Genomic DNA, 22,967 nt, shown 5'->3' with positions numbered 1-22,967 from the left:
CAAAATTCTTGGGGATAATCAAGATATTTTTGGCAAATGAGAGATGAGCCTTTGCATTCTTTTCGGTCAGCAATGGCTTTTACCTTGTAACTCTCCAAAGTATGTATGCCATTTTTGACCAGTCTCTTTTTTATTGTAAAATCATGAACACTGACCTTAATCTAGGCAAATGAGGCCCGCAGTTCTTTAGATGTTGTTCTGGATTATTTTATGACCTCCTAGATGTGTCATCATTGCGCTCTTGGAGTAATTTTGGTAGCCCGTTCACTCCTGCATTCATTCATTCATTTATTAATTCTTTCATGATTTAACAGGAGGGGAAAATTAATCTTTCACATAGGGCCAAGTAGGTTTGGACAGCTTTCTCCCTTAATAAATGAAATGATCATTTAAAAACTTTGTATTTACCTGCATTTTCTTTGTGTAATATTTGATGATCTGAATCTTTTAAGTGTGACAAATATGCAAAACAGGAGAAAAAAAACAAAAAAAAACAGGAAGGGGGCAAAAACCTTTTCACGGCACTGTATATTTAAGAAAAATATGTTTATTATATATTAAATATATTTTTAGATAACAAATATATACAGGTAAATATATGTAAATATTTTACAAATATATATTGTATGTGTGTTTATTTGTATATACATCATAAATATCCACTGTACACACACACATTATGTAAACAACATGTATTATGTAAACAAAAACCGATATTTTGGATGTGATTAATCGCAATTAATTGTTTGACAGCACTATTATTAACATACATAGAGAACATCAAACATGCTTGCACTCTGGCATATGCTTTGATCAAATTTTTGTTTGTGTAACATTTTTCATCTCTCAGGTTTCATTACAAATATGTTAATTTGTTTTTCAAAGACAGACAAGAGTCTGATTAAAAAGGTTGATTAAATTATGAAATTTTTAATTTTTAAATGAAAAACATAACAATTATTTCTAGTAAATACAAAAATACATTGCTAAATAAAATCACTATTTTATCGTGGAGCCAGTTATAATGGTAGGGTAAGTACAAACTGGAACTACTGTCCTGCCAGGCCTGCAGAAAAAAAAAAACAATCCTTACTGTTGAGCCATGAAACAGTGAGTGGGGACATAAAAAAAGCCTCATGCCATGTGTAGAGCTCTTTCTGAGATTTACTATAAACCCCAGAACAGAACAGAAAACCCAGTGTTGCCTGAAAATGTGGCGAACTGGAGAAAATGTGTAAAGTATGGGATGCATATACATTTTCTTTCAAAACAGGTACAGTGGAAATCTACATAAAGAAATGCATGGCAAAGATACTCAATCAACCAAATGTTAACAAGTTTAGGGGTTAAAACAGAAAACAAAATTACATACAGTGCTAAACGCAAACTATGCAATCTTGCCAAACTTGTGCTAACTCTGCACAAGGACGTTTGACCTGCAAGCTGCTGTATAAGCGTAACCTTAACCTTACAAGAACAGTACCAAAAATGATCGAGAGAACAGTAAGGTTGTTCTGTAGTATGAAACCGCTCATCAGGGGAGAATAAAGTGATCTTCAGCAGGCTGCTCGAGTTTTCAAAAGGCAAAATTGATGCATGCAGCACTGCTGCGTTCTGTCCTATGGGGTGATGCTGTGACCCACCTTATCAGACTGCCGCATGTAGCAGTACAGAATCCCCCGCATGCACTTGATGGCAGAGTGCTCCAGTTCATGAGTGCGGCCCGTCATCGTCAATGCGCCTGTACAACAAACATTCTGCATGAGTTCCTGGAAAACACTTCATTATGTTGAAAATGCATATTTTAAATGGCAAAGAATCTGCAGCTTCCCATTACCATCTAAGTCAAGTGTTGAAACTATCACAGTCATAAAAAAGCGAACATGCAAATGAGACAAACCTTTAACACATAGTGAGAAAGGTCATGTAGAGCATGCACATGCAAACACCACACAAATACTCTTACAGAGACAAATACAGAGTAAGTAATGGGTTCAGGCCTTGCTGTCAGATTGGAATCATCTTAATTAAACTCCTCTGACAATGCTAATATGTAGAGGTGAAGACTGATGACTACATCTGTCTCTGATAAACGCCTGCTCTCTATTTTTATCCTCGCAATTCGTTCTCTAGAGGAACAAACCTCTCCAGGAGGAGTGAGAAGGGAAAAATATAACAGTTTGTCTTAGGAGTTCAATGGAAAGTCTCTTTCTTGGGTGCCCTCCTATAAATTCATAACCTTGACTCGGGCCCCCAGAGTGCTGGTGACCTGCTTTAGAAAGTGTGTGTGTGTTTGTGCATAGGATAGATATATAATATATGTTTAGAATGTCTATAATTCCGTTTTTACAGGATACTGAAATTCAGTGAAGATATTGGGAAATTGTGAAAAATATACAAGGTCAATAAATCTTTATACGTCGATGTTTTTTTTTTTCTAAAACATTTCAACCTTATTTTTAAAATAAAAATTCTGCATCCTGTGTGCTACCTCAAATCAATTCAGGACTGAATTGGAATTGAAATGGCATTCTCAGTTCAACTGTTAATTATTATTATGAATGACAAACAACCATGTCTGTTAGAGATAGAGTAAGAAAATGACTCAGGAAAATAAACCTAAAAAAAATATTCAAGTATTTGGTTGTCCCAACCAGTGTTGGTTCAGTTATTATGAAGGGAAGGTGCAATACCAAACCAATCCGACACTGCCTAGATAAGGTCATGCATCAAAACCTTCCGTCTGAACAAAAATGACTTTTATTGTGTTTTTATGAAGATTTTTGTCTTTGTCACAATATGCTTTCTTCAAAGCATCTTATTTTGTGTTCAACAGAAGACACCGAGGTTTGGAATGACAAGAGGCTGAATAAATGATGACAGATCTTATTCTTGTTTTTGCAGGGAAATCTGCCTTCAAATGAAAGAAGGAAAGACAATGCAAAACACAAGGAAATACTGCAAGTGAACCTCTTGGGAGAAAGTTCATTTTTAGGAAGGAAAATTATTCAGAAAACAAAGCCAAATCACTGAAGCAGCTAAAGAAAAAGATAAATGCTCTTCAACAGCCCAGTTAAAGAGCGCGCAGGGCAGTGTTTGGTCATAACATCTTGGACTCAAAGTGACTTTGAACAATCCCCCAAGAGGAACCTGGGCTTTAGCTCCAATATCTTGCTCAAAGTCATAAAGGTGAGAGATCGTCAATTCCCCCTTACAGAGTTTGAACATATAACCTTTAAGCTATCCGGTGTCCAGTACATCCCTGGACATTAAGTTCAGCCTAATTTTGTCTTAACTGAGCTATGGAACCTGCAGTGTAAAACAGCAGTCCACTATTTTGAGCACTGGAACAAATGTACCTGGTTCAATGGGCCAAATTGCTCTTGATCAGTGTGTAAACAAACATGCTTACCACAATGTGATTAAAGCTGTCACTGATGCAAATCTATCAAAAGAGTGAATACTTATGCTACCCTTTCATGGATTATTTAATTTTTATTACCACTTACCAAGACTGCTTTAATTTGTAAAAAAAAAAAAAAAAAAAAAAAAAAATACAGTAAAAAAAAAAACATCCTTATGAAATATTACTTTAATTTAAAATTACTGTTTTCTGTAAAAAAAAAAAAAAAAAAAGCATTTTAAATAAATAAAAAAAAAATTATTCCTGTGATGGCACAGCTGCCATACAGCAGCATCATATTCTTCATAAATAACTTTTAATGTTTTTATTATTATCAATGTTGGAAAACAGTTGTGCTGTTTAATATTTCAGAAAAACTGTGATGCACTATTTTCAGGAATCACTGATCAATAGCATTTATTTGAAATAGATATCTGTTGCAACCTACTGTACATGTCTTTACTCTCACTTTTAATCAATACTGAAATTTTTTTTAATTTCTTAAAGAAAGAAAGAAAGATAGATATAAAGAAAGAAAGAAAAACATACACTAATATTCAAAAGATTTTGGGTATGTGAACAGCATATTTAATTTTTCCCTACGAAAATGATACATTAATTTTAAAGGTTTCATTTGAAGAGGCCTATTCTACCAACTCAGTCCACAACACTGCTTATTTGGGCCAAATCACAGACATAAGGTCTGTTCACACCAAGTGATTCAACAACCAGTATGAATAAATTCAATTTAATTCAATTCAATTCAAGTTTATTTGTATAGTGCTTTTTACAATACAAATCATTACAAAGCAACTTTACAGAAAATTATATTTCTACAATATTTAGTAGTAGCTTATAAGTGGTGACCGTCAGTTTGTGCACGTTTGACAGGATTTTTAGAAAAATTAATACAAGACATAGTCAGCCAGACGATGAATATTATTAATAATTAATAATTATTATATGATGCAGTCACACTTGTAGCAATATTTGTTAGTTCTGCTTGTTGATTCAGGATTCAAAAACATTCATGTTTTTGTGCATAATACAACCTATCTGATAATACAGATTCCACTTGCTCACTAAAATAGCTCACAGATAAGCTTTAGGATGGTGTAAAATAGTTTGCGCAGCCTTTTTTCCTTGGCTGTTAAACTCACCTTTCTTTCCCAGACACCACAGATGGTATATACAGTACACTACTGCATATGGGAACACTATGCTGTTTTTGCCATGCTGCATACTCACGCCACACTTCTCTTTTGGCTTTTTTTTTTTTTTAGATAAACTTCTTATTAATTATTAATAATCTCTAAATTGACAGTAAATAGCACTTCGGAATATTTGTAGCACATTGTCATATTGATTATAATCTTGATCATGTAAACTAGAAAATAAACAAATTTATAGAGAGGTATTGCACTTACCTTACAGTACTACCTGTATGCTAATGCCAGTGCCCAGATACTGGCAGTACAGTAGAGGGAGTCTCTGCCTCCTTACAGGTAGAAAAGGTCTTCACTGGGAACAGACTAGTGGTAGGAATCTGAAAATTCAGAATGGCGCACTTGACTGGAAGAAATGAGGGGAAGACAAAGATAAAAACAGCTACAGTGACTCTATCAACAGCACACAGCAACAGAAGGTGCCTCCACAAACACTGCTTACGCTTCTTTGAAGAACACCTTTTCACACCTGTTATTCTAGCTGTCCGACATAAAATATCACTGCATGTATAATTAATGAAGCTAGTTACTGTAAGTATTATTGCAAGTTTCTCATCTTCGTCAAATGTTGAGGAAAGTTACTTTTAAAAGTAATACATTACAATATTGCACTACTCCTTACAAGAGTAACTTATTACATTAGTTACTTTTTAATGAAAGTAATGCATTATGTAACTTTTGTGTTACTTTTTTAAATCTGGGTTTTAATATAAAAAGTTCTATTTAATCTTCCACACCAAAATCCTCAGGCTGAAGGAAATGTAATTTTACTTATTTATTGCAGGTTTGCGTCATATTGTGAGTTGTTTTATTATAATTTTTTTTTTTTGTGAGTGAGTGAGTGAGTGAGTGAGATGAATTAATGCATGTTAGAACTAAAGTAACATCTTACTCCCGATTTCTCTCAACATGGGGACAGGGGAGCTTTCAATCAATAAATGGGGGCACATTACAGCAGCACAAATGAAGGGGACATTCATTCTGAGCCATCATTTGTTATGTAGAGTTTGCTTCAATTCAAAGAGACAGTGCAGGGCTGGGGGGTAAGGAGACACTGGGGGGAATTAGTCAGAATATTAATATACTTTGCAGCCAGGATTACTCCGACTCCCATCGGAAGAGTCCAGCAATCCAGAAAGGGTGATAAATACGTCTTCATCTGATTAGGCCTTGTACAGTAACTGAGGCTGATGCCAGCAGGACTGAAAGGAAGACTGCAGCTGGAGTCTTCCAGAATGTTTCAGGGAGGATCACTTGAGAGATCAATTAATCTGGTATTACTGCCCATTTGCTCCTGTGAAAACCTTAAATGACTAATCAAGAAAATCTCATTTGCAGTCATTTCACAATTGGCCAAGGCATGCGGAGGATCACCTGTGCATTAAGTGTCGTCTTCGGAGAAAAGAAAAGAAGCGAATGACATTTTATTCACATGCATCTTTAGCATGAGGGATGGAATGCATCACAGCACTCTAGATGCAAGTTCTTTGAAGACGGCATCTCTCTCATCATCTATCAGCATAATGCACCTCTAAATCAACCCTTAAAACTGCATACACAAACACAAGGTTTCCATGAAGAAGCCATTTTTATACACCAAGAAGAAAGAAAGAAAAAAGAAAGAAAGAAAGAAAGAAACTCTTTTGCCCATTAAAAGTTAAAGCTTGTTTTCTACAACCTTAATCTTGTGGAGGCAGGGGAAAGATAGCAGCACTGCATTCACAACAAACAGGCCGGAGAGGAGAAGAAGAGGAAATGAGAAGCACTGAAGCATGATGTCATTACCACATAAATAGGAAAACCCAGAAAGAGAGTGAGAAAGATGGAAAAATGAGAAAGACCCGAGATAAAAATGGCAATAACCTTCTACAAAAAGTTCTGAATAACATACCTTCCATTTTGCATGTAATGTGCTGCATACATATACAGTACTTATAGTAAGCTGAGATGCATTTCAGCTCAGAGGAAGAGTCTACCAAAACCATTACAATCCGAATTATGAAACTTACCACATTTATTTATTATTGTAGAATTCGTCTTGTAGGGAATGACATGGGGATTCGCTTTCAAAACGGGATTACCCTGTGCTAACGCTGTACATTTGTCGGCTTCTACCATGACTCATTCAAAAGGATCATTGAAATGAGAAGCATCCTCTCTGTCACTCTTTTCTCTTTGTTCTCTCTCACTTCCTCTCGCTCTCTATCACCCCGCAGAGCTCTCATCTCAGGGTTGGCTGTCTGGGGATTTTAAATGAGCTTTAGGAACAGGTTGAAGTCCGGATGGAGGAAAGAGATTGAAAACATAGATTTCATGTATGCAGTGCTCAAGAAACAAGGCTTTTCCATCGTTTTTGTGGAGGATGAAACAAGTTCACCGAGTATTCTGCTAATGAGCTGAGAGGTTGAATCAGGCGTGCTAGACAAAACAGACACACCATGCACACCACTTTCCTATAATATTTTAAAACAAGCAGCTGGAGTCTGTGTCCTTTGTATTGAACCATAAGGTCAATCTGAGCTGTTTATGTCCTCCATTTTTTGCAATAAGAATTAGACAGACAGCTCCATGTTCCGCTCTGCACAGTTTGCATGCATATAAATGTAATTAGGGCACAGATCTGTTGGGGTCATATTCTCTCTTGTTCTGTAAAAATATATTTAAAAACAAGACACATTTAAGAAATAAATCTCTAGGATTCATTTCCTAATACTTTTCAAAACTGTTTACAGTGAACACAAGTGCAGTCTTTGTAGGCCATATAAATCATTTTCTATTGCTTTGGCACAAAGTACACTGTATGACTACGTCTTTCAAATTGCATGAATAATTTTCTCACAGAGGCATAATGACCGCCATTATACTGTAACCAAGTACCTACAGACCAATTTGCTAAATTTCTACAGTAGTAGCATAGCAAACTTTATTCCACTGTTTTTTCCACATCTCGACACTGCACTGCATCTTGATATGTCCGGAGCATCTTTACGATTTGGTTTCTGCGTTTTTTTCTCTTGCAAACACTACATGCGTTAATCAGCAGGTGGGGCTAAACAGGCAGTGATGCAGAAGCAGGCGTTGATGATCTTCTGCAGAGGAGGTGTTTAGCCACACTTTTACATCATAAAGTGGTACAGTCATTTTGATAGACAGGCTTCAATATAAGCTGTTTTTAGACTAACGATATAAATAATATTATAATAAAATCTAATATTTTAAAATAATTTTATTTTCTTTTTTTGCAATGCATCAGCAGAAATATCAGTCTGCCTGCCACCGACACTAACAAGATCCCTGTTACCTTTGGGAATGACCAATCATTAACATCACTGACATCATCAACAAACCAGCAATCAACAAGTTTGAGATAATTCTAAATCAGTGTTTACAAATAACACATACATATAAACTCAGCTAAATAGCCCCCCAAAAAAACATTAACAAGTGGCCGATATTTCTTCATCTTTAAGAATTAATAGAACTATCAAGAAAACTCTTAATCTTCCATATGCTGTTTCAGCTTTTATAGCAGTATTTATTGTCATGTTGAAGACTGAAATTGAAAGCGAGATTAGGTGAGAGGAGAGGGAGAAAGAGGGTAGGCAGGAAAAGAGATGAGTATTGATTAAGAGAAAAATGCACAGAGGAGCTCAGCAATGAGAAACCATACTAGCTCCAAATGAATCTTTTAGTGCTTGGACTCAACTCGTTTGCTGGGTATTATAATCAAATGTAATGGTTTGGAGACTTTCTGAATCCTCTAATTAAATTAGGAAACATCTTGCCATAATTAAATTATTTTTAAATATGAGTAAACACCAGTGCACTTAATACACAGATCAACTAGAAAATCAGGAGTAACTTTGCAATTTGTATACAGCTTGACACCTTAAATGCATTGCTTTATAATTTTGTACTTGATAATTAAAATTTGTAAAAAGGTGGTGCATCTAGATTAAACCGTGACAAGACCGAATGAGGTTAAATGCCTCATTTAAAGACCATAATAGAGTGCTCAAAAGATGTTCTCCAACTATCCTGAGCCAACCATTTCATAAAATGCTCAGATAGGCCTCAATTCTTAAACCTACATAACGAAGTAAATTACATCCAGGACATAAATTCTCACCTGCGCTATAGTAGCAGTCAAGTTTCTCCCAAAGGAGCTCATCCTCCTGGTGCAGAACGGATATCTTAAGGGGTCCATATATAGAGCTTGATCATAGAAAGCAAAGACAGATGTTAAAAAACACTTAAATCAGCATAGCTCTGATGCTTATCTCGTCTTTAGATGTAATTCAAGCATCCCTGGATGGAAGTGATGAGCACACTTCAAAGTCAGCATGGCTTCTTGATGATGCTACTATAGACTACTGACCTGCTAGAAGCCCACTTTGGGCTATTTAGTATGCCAAGGTTTAGCTGACTCACCAAAATCAAAATGTGCTTCATTTAGTCTCTGTAACCTTAATGGTTTTCTGTTCCATTTACAATGCTAAGAGCAGCAAAATGTAGATTTACTGGGGTGCAAAGGCAGCTAAGCATGCCAGGAAAACAATCAAAGCAAAATGCAAAAGACTAAAGCTATTGTTCTCCAAATGCATATATCAAATTCAACGTCATTGCAGACACACATAGCTTGATTGCAAAATTGAAGTCACTGGCACAAACTCTGTGAATAATGGAACCTGACACCAGTAGATTCAGCTTTTTTTGTGAGGAGTGAAATTCAGGGGAACCCCATCAACTGGAGCACTATTTCAGACACATTTAACTTTGGAGCAATTTACATTTTAATAGAATTGACCCAGGGTCAATACCTCAGGTACTGAAAATTCACATTTCCCAGCAAATTAGCATAATTCCCATCAGCTTTTAAGTAGCAGGGACAAAGCCATCTCTTTTTAAGATAACTCCAGCTAAGCAGTGCACATCCAATAGGCAAATGAAAGATACCCTTCATTTTAGTTTCACCACAATGATATAAAAGTAACTTGCCTCGAGAAGCATACAAACCCTCTGTTAACAGATCTGATCAGACATTGACAGAAGGAGATGAGCAGTACTGGACTGCATTACTGATTTCATTAATCACAGAATTCTCCCCATGATACCGCTAAGGATTATTTATGCCTTTACATCCGATGGAATATTACAGATGAAACATTTGAATTATTTGCTGCAATGAAAAAGAAAATATATGAAGCACCAATTTTCAATTAGGCATCAAACAGTCTGACAGTTTGATGCCTAACAGATATTCTGACAATCTGTCGATAAACACACACCGTTTCTATTTGAGTCCACTCATGCTACTCCTTCTTATTTCTAAAGTAACAAGCGTCTTTTTCTATGAACCAATCACTAAGTTGGTCCCAATTTACCAAGTTTCTGTAATTTGCGATAGACATTCACTTCATTGGCAGTGTTGGCCGTTTTTCATTAGGTGAACTCTACGCCAGGCTTCTACTAGTTAAACTACAAATTCAGTGTAATTCAGATGGTTAGCAGAAAATAGAGAGAAAATAATAATTACCGTATTTTTCGGACTATAAGTCGCACCTAAGTATAAGTCGCATCAGTCCGAAAATAGGTCATGATGAGGAAAAAAACATATATAAGTCACACTGGACTATAAGTCGCATTTATTTAAAACCAAGCATCAAGAGAAAACATTACCGTCTACAGCCGCGAGAGGGTGCTGAGCAGTATCGAGTGCCCTCTCTGGCATCTGTAGACGGAAATGTTTTCTCTTGGTTCATTTCTCTCAGTTCATGTCAAATTAATTTTGATAAATAAGTCGCAACTGACTAGAAGTCGCAGGACCAGCCAAACTATGAAAAAAAGTGCGACTTATAGTGCAGAAAATACAGTATATGAAATCACACAGTGAGATTTTCGTCAGGCATGGTAACTGAATGGACATGCAACAAATTAAATTATGCGCAATTGAAAGATGATTTGGGGTCTCATTTATAAAACTCTCCATAGATTTCATCCTAAAAGTGTACTGTACGTAGGCACAAAAGTGAGATTTTGATTACGCACAAAAATTTTCAGATTTATAAAATCATGTGTACGCCAGAACCTGCGCAAAAATCCCTTTATAAATCCCAGTCAGAGGAACATCGTGCGTACATGCATTTTCATCTCGTTTCCTCCCCGAAATAACCATATGGAGCTTAAAACGCCTAGTTTTATTATGCATAACCTCATCTGCATATCATTTCCATGCTTATTTCCACTACATGACACCATGTTTAACACCAAAACATTCAGGAAATGTGAGATTGGGTCTATAATGCCATTTGTGTCATACACATAAATTTTTCCATAAAACAAAAAGGTTTAAAGTTGTTCTCAGATCTGTTTTAGAATATAGTTGATCTCATTCTTTTACACTGGTCAAATAGTATTTAAATTGTTTTAAACATTTCAAATACAATTAAATGTATGCATTTTTGCTGATGAACATCTTTTAGCTATTTTTAGTGGAAACAGATAGGCAGTATATAGCCATTTTTATTGCAGTGTAAATACAATTGTCTGAAGCACTGATTCATCACTGACAAAGTATTTTTAAAAGGAAACATGCAAATCTTACCATTTTCTCCTAGTTATATCCTTCAAACATAGGCCCTAGTGGTATTTTTTATTATGTTGTGTAGATGCCTTCACACGCCATCAGCATCTCCATGCAGCTGCAGTTGTACAGTAAGCTATTATCATTGGTCCTATACCGGACAATGGACTGTTTGACCACTGAATCCAGCAGTGTCCTCCATAATATCGAAGTAAGTGCTCATCAACGTCTCGCATCAACATGTGATCTGTAGTTTAATTTAAAGATTAATTATTGTGCACCTATAGCACTCCACGCTGTTATTAAAACATAGCATACCACAGGAAATTATGTAGCCTATTGTTAATAAAATGATGTAATTGTTTTTTTGTTTTGTTTTTTTGTACAATTATGTAATTTTAGTGTTTATCTCCATTAATGCGAGTGGAGTATTTTATGTAAATGTGTATATCGACATGAAAACAGAGTTTAAAATCCTAGTTTACTTCATTACTTTTCTCACTCCAGGAAAAAAAAATTTGAACGCATGGTCTAGAATGTCCGTACAGGTGCGTGTGTATTTACGGCAAGTTTGTTTTTATTAAATCACGAAATGTGCATGGAAAAAATGTGTATGCATGTTTCTATGCCCATTTTGTGCTTACGCAACGTTTATAAATAAGACACCTGGTATGACTGAAATCAGGGGATGAGATGATAATTAAAATGTGTGAAAATGACCATGACACCACCTAAACTACAATGCCAGTGCAACTTTCAAGGTAATAATGTCTGACCATTTGTGATCCGTATTCCTACTGTAAAATGAGGTAGTACAAATATCAACTGCTTGAATGTTTATATTGCTGCAAAATGTAAACTATATTACCTCACAGGGTATCCAACTACACACCATACAAACTCATGTAAATCGATATATTCTATATTGCAAATCTCAACTGCTTGATTGCTTTTAATCGCAAAATGTAAACTTTAATATCAACAGATCTAATCTGTTCAATACGACGATAAGGCATTAAGATACTGAGTTACTGACACCAATAATTTCACAAATTTCTATAAAGCTCTAGGCTACAAATCGTTTACTCACCCATGTTGTTCTAAACCCATAGAAATGTGTAGAACTCAAAACACAAAAGAAGACATTAGGTAGAAGCACAGACAGTATTTACATTCATTTTTTTTTTTTCTGTACAGGTTTAGAATAACACAAGGGCAAGCAGTTTTCTTTTTCACGGTTTGCTTCCACAAATAACTCTAGCAGGAAGAAACTAAGTGTGATTTTATTTATTTATCCATCTTACATAACCAAATGTGGATTCTGAAAACCCTTTCAATGGCTACTTGAGTTTTAATGTCAGGCTGAAGCAGACGCTAACAAGCACTGAATTATGAGGGTTAAAAAGCCTTTCAAAACGTGAGACATTCAGGGGACTGGGGTCTTTTAAAGTGCTACTCCTTAAACATTCAAAGCCTGAAGCTCAGTGTGAGGTAAGTCCCTAAATATAGCCTAGCCCTGATCGGCGTAGACTTCACGCCTGACCTTTGGGCTCTGCTCTCTTCCACACTGACAGGACAACTCATGTAATGCGCTTCTGCAACACAATGGATCAAAATGTCCCGAGAGAACAAATGCGCACTGCTTAATCGTGCTCAATGCCACTCGTCACAAAAAGCCAAACCTGATCGCTAAGTTCTGGCTTTGAACCCCAGCAGTTTCCAGCCGACAACCGCTAGGCTTGTAGATGACAGCTAAATAACAACACTAAACTCGCACACTGCAGGTTAGCACTCACACTGTCGCAACGCCTATATGTACTCCGCTGGCTGCCGTAGAACGACATGCCGTGTTCCGGTTTGTTGTGATCGAAGCTAACAGCAAAATGTTGCTGTCATGCGCTTGGTTCTTGACGTTATTATTAAGTTTTGTGGGACAACATGTCACGTTTGCATTGCAGGACGTTACTGCTGATTTATTTGGCCAGGAGAATGTTGGTACAGTAGCGGCGTTCGGTGACTTTAACTCTGATAAACAGACTGACATTTTCATCATCAGGAAGCGTAAGTGCAGTTCTGTTAGCTGACGTTAAGATTATTAATGCCTCAAAATCATCCCTTTTAAGCTGAAATTAAGTAACGTAAGATGCTGCTATTGTACAGTATTTGAGAGTTTTAATAAGATGTCCGGATGTTTTGTATAACACAGCTCTGTCATATATTGTTCTCAGTGACAGGGGGTGTGACAAGATGCATCCTCTGTACTCTGTTTTTATGTAACGTTAACGTTACTGTTTATTTATTTGTGTTATTGGTGCTGAACACCCTGTTTCTGTGTTATTTCATCAGAATATTGTTTCTTTCAGATTCTGAGTTGGTGATTTTCTTGGCTGATCTTAAAGCTCCTTATTTCAAACCTAAAGTCCATCTGACTAAAGAGGCTTTCCCTAGGTAAGAATACACACTCACACACACTAATAAAGCCTACTGTATCACGTTCGTTACATGAATTTTTAAGGCTTCTAAAATGATCACTTGATCAAAACCTTGCCAAAAAGCACAATCTTCTGTATGCCTTCTGCCACCTGACTGACAGTTCATCACTTTAACTAAGTGACCAGACTTTTATCACAATTCTAAAAAATGTTGCCGCCTTTGGTACGTGTCAAGTGTGTATTTTTTATTAATTTTTTGTTACTTTTAGCTAGTAAATAAAAGAAAAACTTTGTATTATTATCAATATTTAAATTAAACATTTACTGGACTGAAGCAAACTAGGATTACTTCATTATCCATTTTTTTAAACATTATATTAATATTGTGTGTATCAAATAAGGTAAAACAGACTTTAAGAATGTTAATTTCTCTCTAATATAACTGTATTGCATTGCATTATGTTTTGTATATGTTGTATATGTTGAGGTTTGATCATAAAACAACATATTGTTGAGAGTCATTGACAACTTATGTCTGCTGCTTACAGTCTGCTGTACTGTAACAAAAACATAACTGATTTACATTACAAGCTATTAGAATTTCATATTTAATAACTATATACTTAACAACTTCACCAAATAGCATATTTTTGGTCAGTTTGGGCCTCTGGATAAAAATGAAAAAAAAAATAATAATAATTTGTGTGTGAGCTCCATATTATCAATATATCATATTGTATTAGCCATAAGACTAATATTTCATATGTCATGTTTTGTAAGAGCTCATTGTGTTGATTTTGCCTTGTTCATGTGTTTCTCTGGCTCTCTTAGTGACTTCAACATAACTTGTGTGGTCCCGGGTGATTATGATGGAGACTCTCAGATGGATGTGCTCGTTACCGGCTACCAGAAGGAACTCTCCAAACAAACAGTCTTCATCTTCTGGGGGCATAACCAAACCTTGGGTAAGGTCATAAAAAAAATAAATAAATAAATAAAAAAAAGTGCTTTCTGTACATTACACTGGCTCCAGTTGTTTGGTTTATTCAGTATTTCTGCCTGATCTGATGGTCTAACAGCTATAGAAATGATGCTTCAGCAGTGATTTGCACAGTGAATGTTATCTGTTCTCTTACAGACCAGAGTGATAAGGTAGGACTGAACAGGACCTTTGATGATCAGCCCCTGGTCATGGAGTAAGTGCAGTATATTCTTTTTAATTTAAGCCGGGCATTGTGAAAATATTGTTTCTATATATAATCTTGGTCTTAAACACCTTGCCTTAGGGAATTATGGTACAGTTGCCACTTTCTGCTGGCTAATATCTTAAAGGCAGACTCTCAAAATTGAATTGAAATAGCAGTCCACATCCCTTTAATGTACATTCCCTTGTAAAGGTTTCTGCTTTTTCCGAGGTCTAATGCTGCTTCCTCTTTTCCACTACAGCTTTAATGGGGACATGATTCCAGACATTTTTGGATCTGTGGATGGTTCGTCAATGGTTTGCTATCTCAGGAGTAGGTAAGACTGCTTTCCTAAATGTGCAATAGCTTGTTTTTGGTTATTCTGTCTGTGTCAAGAAAACAAGTGTACGGTGTATAAAGCATGCTGTTTTAATGTTTGCCAGGCAACTGAAATGTGAGAAGGCTCTCAACTTGACAGTCCACATGCGCGTTCCTCATTCCAATGCTTTCATTGACCTTAACAAAGACTTCACCGCCGGTGAGTAATGCTACTGTGGTCTTTCCTTCACTCTGAAGTCTTTTGAAGTGTCAGGGAAAGTATTGCAAGGTTCTGCTGCTATGTGGACTGATTTAGAGATTCACTCACTACTTCTCTATTCGGTAGCTTTCAGATAGCATTTCTGTAGAAGCCTTAATGAAGCCCATTCGTCCTACACAACTCTGAATGCTGCTTGATTTATTTATGGATTAGGAATGCTAGGAATACTTCTTTGCTTAATAACACATCAGACACTCAGGTTTATTAGATTAGACCTGTTTCTTATACTGCTTTTCAGAATAATATAATGTGAAGTAACATATCTATATAGGTTCATTCCGTGTCAACTCAACCGGTCCCCGGCTCAATTTTTTGGATTTTGCTAATATCTTTTCTTAAGAAAGTTAAACATGTATAGTGAAGAAAATTTATATTTTTCATCCATAGTTTTATGATTCCTGCCATCATGGGTGAGTTATAACTGATGACAAATGTAGGCAAATCAACTGCAGTCTGAATGTAGCCTGTCACAAAACGCTGTTACATTTATTTTTTGCATAAATAATGTCATTTTGCTGTCCTGGTGAAAGGCTGTGTCATCATTATAACCATTGAAGTCAGAAAAGTGGTGGTGCATTTCAGCATCCTCTTTATTGCCAGGTGCCTCTGACTCCTGATGCCTGTGTGTGTGTGTGTTTTCTGAACCTGTTTAAATCAAATGATCTCTCAAGAGCTGTTTAGGAATTCAAAGACGTTTTTAAGGGTGAAGAGTTTCCTCTTAAGCTTGCCTGTCAGTCACATAAAATTGACTGTAATAGTCCTGCGCTTCTAAAGGCTGGAACAGATTTAAATGCTCTCTTGCAGAATCCTGTCAAAGTCTTACTGTCCATTAGTGTAGTTGAGGCTTAGATTGGGCATGTGTCTATGTCTAAGAAAGGGTAAAGAGGTCAAAAAGTAATTCACTACAAACTCCATTTACCCATACTAAAACAAAGCCCCTGAGCTGCTATAGCACTTATCTCCCACCCTCTCGGTGGGAGCCTGGCATCAGTGCCACCCCCAAACCATCTGGAGGCTGTTCTGCTGCCACACAGGCGACCGTGCTGTTGGGTCTGATTGGCAGACAGGACCAAGAAAGCCTCTCTGGACCTCTACAGCTGCGAGAAAATCACAGCAGATTAACAACAGCCCAGGAGAGAAAAAAAGCACACCCACGACAAAATCATCCACCACTTACTCTACAATTATGGCTGTCTGCTCTGCTGTGGCAAGACTTGGTGTGAGGAAAAGACCCTAGTGATGGTGAGTGGAGGCTTTCAAGAAGAGATCTCAGAAGAGCTGGAACTGAATGCCGTGTCTTGTGGCTTTTAGAAGATGATTTGTTCTTTTTTTTAAAATTAACATTTAAATGGTCATTTTTGGGTGGCTGGTGTGATTTGATTGTGGATATCAGGGAGATCAGGGAGAAAACCATACTTAATGCAAATAATTAAATGCAAATAAGCATATAATTGTTCACAGTTTGACTAGCAAATTTAATGATCTTTATCTGCTTTTAAAATGGACAAATAAATGACTAATAAATTGTTCAAATATGGGATTTGTATTCAAAATTTTGGGATTGGAAAGAGGTTTTTGAGAGAAATCTATTATGCTCAGAAAGTTATTTTAAAATGCTTTGAAAACAGATATAGAGTGAAATATTACAAAATTAACAAATTTAAAATGTTTTATATTTGAATATATATTTTACAAATATTTTATTCCTGTCATGGCAAAGCTGAATTTTCAGCAGCCATCGCTCCAGTCCTGTCACATGATTCTTCAGAAATAATTGTAATATACTGATTTGGTGCTGAACAATTATCACTGTTGAAAATGTTAGTGTGGAAACGGTGATGGTTTTTATTGAGGAATCTTTGATCACGTCTAGTGATTACCTTCAATATTTTTCTCAATTGTATCTGTAAGTTCATTGAAACTAGTCAATTTAATGTAAACATTCTTCTTAAAATACATTTGAATGTAATATTATAATATTCATCGATCTATTTTATGTTCAGTAACTACTAATTACTCTGCCTATGTAGTTCACTGTAATAGTACTACATCAGTGTTTAATTTTAAGAACAATTTAAACAAGGACACTCTTGATGTCAAATGAAAAATGATTATTCTTAAACAAAACCACCGCCGGCCACCCAGTATTCATATTTATCTTATCTATTTCTGCTCTTCCTTTTGTAACAAAGTTTGTCACGTGGAAGAACATTGTTCAAATTATTTTAAGTTTGAATGAATGATGAGTAATGATGAGCACTTCAATGAAGGACCTCTTTTGAAATCATATTGACAGATTGTCTATACCGGCTTCATGGCCTTTCACTGATCACTTTATATTGCTTCTCAGATAAGACATGAATTGTTTCCATGCATGTCCTTTCTGTGAATGAACAGTTGAGGGTCACCACCAGGTCACAGCTCAGATTCCGGTCACACATTTGAAAACGTAACACCCACCGAATGGCTGCATTAACTAGAAGACATGAAATTACATCCACCTAAGTGTCACTGCACCGTTTAAGCTTTAAAAAGGTGAAAGTTCAGCCTTCACCCTGTCTCTGAATGCAACATCTCCCTCTCGTTTATGGATCTACAGGCTCTGCATCTGATATCTGGTCCTAATGGTTTATTAAAATGAACAACCAACAATTAATTGAGACAAAGGTGAATGTTTAAGGCCAGTCAAATGTGTCTCTAATGGGCCTTGCATGAGCAGCTTTGATGGCTCAGGTAAGGCTAATGCACAGCCAAAGAAGCCGTGAAGAGAATGGCAACAAAATAAGCATGGAGAAGCCCCATATATTTAGTAAGTCCCTGTTGCAATTTTTTTTTTTTTTTTTGATGCATCACTCAATCAACATGGAGATGCCACTTGCATCTATTTCGCATTTTCTTTTTCATAATGTTCTTGATAACCCACAGATTCAGAATGTGCAGCCTTGTTGAAAATCGGGAGTAATTGCCAAATAATTATAAATGTCATTATGTGCAAATATGCACAAAAGACACCAATTCTGCTTTCTAACTGGTTGCTAGGCAACCTTGCATTGCAATGCACCAGACTGCAGCCAATTAGACCTGGAATCTCTCTGAATATGAGCAGCGAGTTAATTGTCGTGCAATGTAAAGGAAACAGATTTTCCACATTAGGGGACTGCTGAAGTGGGAAGTTCATCAAATCATTATCTGCGGCAGTCCTCCAGACTCTCACTTGCACATTTAGGTTACATTAGGCCAAATGCCCGTGATTGTGCACCGTCCTTTTATTGTTTTTCCTATGGGACTTTAATGCCTTTGCATTTGTGGTGTGCAAAAAGACACAACAATCCAATCAAGCAACCAGATTTTGCAAAAGAAGATGCACTCTCTAAAAGGGATAAATTTGGACCTATCAAGATTTGGTGTCAGTCTCATTGTTGGCACCCTAGAGACGTCTGCTAGATCTGCAAAACATAGCAGGTGGATAACACAACGACTGGGAGTTTCTCCTTGTACAGACCTGGCACAGCTTTACTGACAAATAGCCTGAAACAATGTGGGTAGAGATCTCATTATTTTTCAATATGTATGTCTTCTTGCTGCCTCCCGTTTTTATAAGCAGTAAACATGCTCTGAGGAACAGAGCTGATATATACTGCCTTCCAGACAGTTGACAGTATATCAAAGAGCTAAATTGTAACATTTACATGATAAATAAAAGTCGAGGGAGCAGATTTGTCGCTGAAGTTGTCCCGCACAGTTGATGTCCAATGTTAATCTGTTCCTTTGGGGAAATAGTAGGCATAATTAACAATAACAGATAAGATTGCGCCACCAGATCTAATTAAGTTCAGTGTGTATTAATCATGCATTTTTAAAAAAGACGGTGACTTTATTTGTCCTTCACTCAATTAGTGGCTGTAGCTAATGGAAGAGTCTGTTTAAATGGATCAGCATCCCAGAAGACTCAGTTGGCTCCGATTCGTTTTCTCCCACTCTCTGTGTCTTCGCTTTTCTCCTTCACTCTCTGCCACCCCAGGGCCAGTTTTATCCACCCACATGCTTTTTTTTGGCATTTTGTTTGTGCTCGGGGTGCTTGTTTAAAACTATTATGATTACTTGCATAATGCTGCTGCGTTGTCACAGACTAGACATGTACATTTATATTCAGAAACTTGTGCAAAACATATGGAGGCGGAGAGAGATTTCATAATACATACATCCTCTTGTACCTGATGACATGCAGACCGTTCCAAATGTGTGATGTCTAGGGATAGTTCACCTTCATGCCATTCCAAGCCTGTATTCTTTATATAGAAAGAGAGATTTTAAAGATGTTTTTAAGGACAGTTCATAGTGGCTATGTCTTAAAAAACTTATATAGTCCATGCTGTACAAATTGTGCGATGTGTTTCAAGTCTTTACCTAAATTCATTCCTTCAGACTTAATGTTACCTCTAGAAGGTTGCATTCTGCATGTGAATGTCACTTTATTGTACCATCCCAAAGAGGCTTTTAAATGACCTGCCCAACTCTATCCGAACAGCTGAATCCTTAGCTATCTTCAAAAAGTTTATTCTTTAAAAAAAATAACTTGCCCCTTTTAGACTTGCACTCTATTAATTTATTAACTGCTTGTTTTCTTTAAAATAATAATAACACTAGCTTCTCTTATTTTTCTATTCTCTCTATTCCTTTTCCTTTTTTTATTATACAATTAACAAAAGCAAAAAGGCCTCTAACACTAACTTGCTCTGTTATTTTTCTATTCTATGTTTCCTTTTAATTATATAATAATTTAATAAACCTTGCTATGTGTAATGCATTAAGCTAACTCAGACTTGTTATAGCACTTGAGTATCATTGCTCTTTTGTTGATTTTGATTGCTTCCATAGTCCTCATTTGTAAGTCATTTTAGATAAGTGTCTGCTAAATTACTTTAGCATTTATACAATAGCTTTGTCACCCTCTATAATATGGTATTATCATGTGATTATTATTTTTAGTCAATCACAACTGAATTTTTATTATTGATTTCCTAATCTAGTCTCTAAGTTTACTAAATAATGTGCCTTTATTATGTCAACGGGTATGCAATACATGTTTTTTATATATATTATTTTAATAATTTTACAAGTCGATCAAGTAGCTGAGCCAAATGTTTACCTTGTATAAATAAGGTTACATTTAATCTCTGCTAATTCCCACATTTTTTAAATGACATCCATCATAGCAATTTTCCTGTTGTTAAATAAGATATTTAAATATTAAGCATGAGCCTGCTCTGTGATCTGAGAACCACATTTCCAGGTTTGTAGGAAAACACAACTCCCTCTTCCACCACTAAGAAATCATCATCTGAACCTTTCAGTTTCATCTCTGAGAAACCATGCAAAATTATATTTTTACAGATGTCCCACGAGAAACAATTACTGTCTGAATCAGGCTGAAGACATATTGTGATCAGATCACTGAATGTATTTGGAGGTGGCCTGAGACAGATTTTGACCAGATATAATGAAGATGTAAATGCAAATGCATATTTGTTATCCTTACTCAGCTATATGCAGTGCAATGAGGTTATGCTGCTGCAATTAATCAAGTATGTCAATTTGATAGTTTTGCTCTTGCAATGTGAATAAGACAACAGAAACTGTGCTCATGCAATTTATTCCCCCAATTTAATCAATAATATCGGATTCATTTATCAAATAGCAAGCTGTCATAATGTAAAAACTCCATAATCACGAGAAGAATGAGGGGGGAAACGGCGGACATTCAAATAAAACTTTAATGATGAGAAAAAGACAAATAAAGCCCAGGCCTGGTCCTCTCTCGTCCTTCACTGCTGTCGCTCCTCTTTTGTATCCTTCCAATCTCCTCTGTGGGACTCGAGACCGGTGGGTGTCACTGATTTCCAATCACTTCACCGGCCTCGCTCCATTCCCACAGCTCTCGGCCCTGCCCCACTCGTCACATACCCCCATTGCCCCTCGCAGGCTGGGGGGTACCTACCCTCTGTGGGAACCTGGATGTAACAGGGGAGGTGTGGTGGGTGCCCTGGTGGTTGGTGCAGGACAGGAACAGGGTGGAGCAGAGGAGGACCTCCAGGGTGGTTCTGGAGACTCGGTAGGCCATGGCGATTTGGAGACTTGGGGCGGCCATGGCGGATCTGGAGACTCGGGGGGCCATGGCAGGATTGGCTCCGAGGCCGTGGCTCCAATCCCCGCCTTGGCCTCTATGGCTGGATCTCTACTGTACAACCCCCACCCCCCCAAATACTTGGGAAAACTTACCTGGCTGTATTCGGGCTTGGAGCCGACACTGGAGCGAACTCTGTGGCTGGAGCCGACACTGGAGCAAGCTGGGGTTCAGGGGTCCTCCCTGGGCCCGTTGGGGAATCATGAGCAGGGAATCAGTAGCCCTCCGTTGGCTCGTCTGGGAATCAGGAGCCCTCCCTGGGCATAACTGGCGATCAGGAGCCTCTTCTGGGCATAACAGGAGATCGGGAGTAACAGAAATAGGTGTTGAGTAATCAGTGAACCTAACAAGAAAAGGAAAATGACCAAATAAGGAAAAAAAAAACTCAAAAGTAACAGGAGAATGGCAGTCCATGATTGTGACACAGATAAAGTTAACACAACCTCTTATGTAATATGTAAATGGATTTGGTCTGGCTAAAAAAAGAATCAGATGCTTAACATGTCAATGCCATGTTTAAGGGAGTTATAGTCTTGAAATAATTTTGTTTGTTGATCTTCATTGACCTGTGAATGTTTGACGTAATTTTTTTTTTCTGCATGTGCATTAGTTAGATGTAGGAAATATTAAGATGTGACATTTGTAAACATTTCTCTGCATCCCACAGATTTGCACATCATGTGACTGGAAAGACTTCTTATTTTGTATTCTAACAAAAAGCAGGCAGACACAAATAAAATCCTGTGAGTGGCCTGAGCATCTAAGCTTGTTAGTGAAATAAGTTGGGCTGCTTTTCCCATTGCTCTGTCTGCCAGCATAATATGAGCGAAATGGAATAAGGAATATGTGGGGTTGGCATAATCTCTTCCACTCCACCTATGTTGTTCTCGTAATGGTTTTACAAGATTATATCCCCTCAGAATAGCATCTCTCCATTTTATGCCAGTGCCGTCATGCTCATGAATGAAGTGCTTTAAAAAAAAAAAAAAAAAAACAGGGTTAGAGAAACGCGGCGGATTTGTTGGCTTAGATATTGGCTTATGCAGCATCTATTTATAGACTCCAGTTCTTCCATTGCTCTGGATTCAATGCCCTGCTTCAACACCAAAACTTTTCCTCTTTTCATTCCCTCTCTGTCATCTCGATGAAGTTTTGTTTCCTCTGAGATGAAATTCATTCAGTATTCATTTAGCATAGTTCAATTCTCTTAACACACTGTAAAGACATCCTCAGCCTGGGAACCGCCGTAGATCTACAAAATGTAGGTGACGCATACGAGTCTGTTAACAAGCTGGATGGTTACATGAAAAACCTTTTGAATCTCTGTTATCCTTAAAGCCAACTCACTGAGTTTCAT

General features: G+C 36.9%; 1 protein-coding gene across 2 annotated transcripts in view; it reads left to right on the top strand.

The window, feature by feature from the left end:
• Positions 1-13,040: 13,040 nt before the first annotated feature.
• Positions 13,041-22,967, top strand: part of LOC127961860 (T-cell immunomodulatory protein-like) — a 129,565-nt gene continuing 119,638 nt past the window's right edge. Inside the window, exons 1-6 of one of the 2 annotated variants that reach the window (XM_052561133.1) lie at positions 13,041-13,273; positions 13,576-13,660; positions 14,476-14,609; positions 14,783-14,840; positions 15,091-15,165; positions 15,272-15,366. In XM_052561133.1, coding sequence (XP_052417093.1) covers positions 13,096-13,273; positions 13,576-13,660; positions 14,476-14,609; positions 14,783-14,840; positions 15,091-15,165; positions 15,272-15,366 — 625 coding nt within the window. In that variant the 5' untranslated portion in view covers positions 13,041-13,095. The remainder of the gene's footprint in view (positions 13,274-13,575; positions 13,661-14,475; positions 14,610-14,782; positions 14,841-15,090; positions 15,166-15,271; positions 15,367-22,967) is intronic. The other variant, XM_052561134.1, reaches the window with a different exon arrangement.

The sequence above is a fragment of the Carassius gibelio genome, chromosome B7 (genome assembly GCF_023724105.1).
Source record: "Carassius gibelio isolate Cgi1373 ecotype wild population from Czech Republic chromosome B7, carGib1.2-hapl.c, whole genome shotgun sequence".
NCBI lineage: Eukaryota > Metazoa > Chordata > Actinopteri > Cypriniformes > Cyprinidae > Carassius > Carassius gibelio.
The sequence above is the reverse complement of the archived record's forward strand: the minus strand, read 5'-3'. Positions and strand labels throughout refer to the sequence as shown.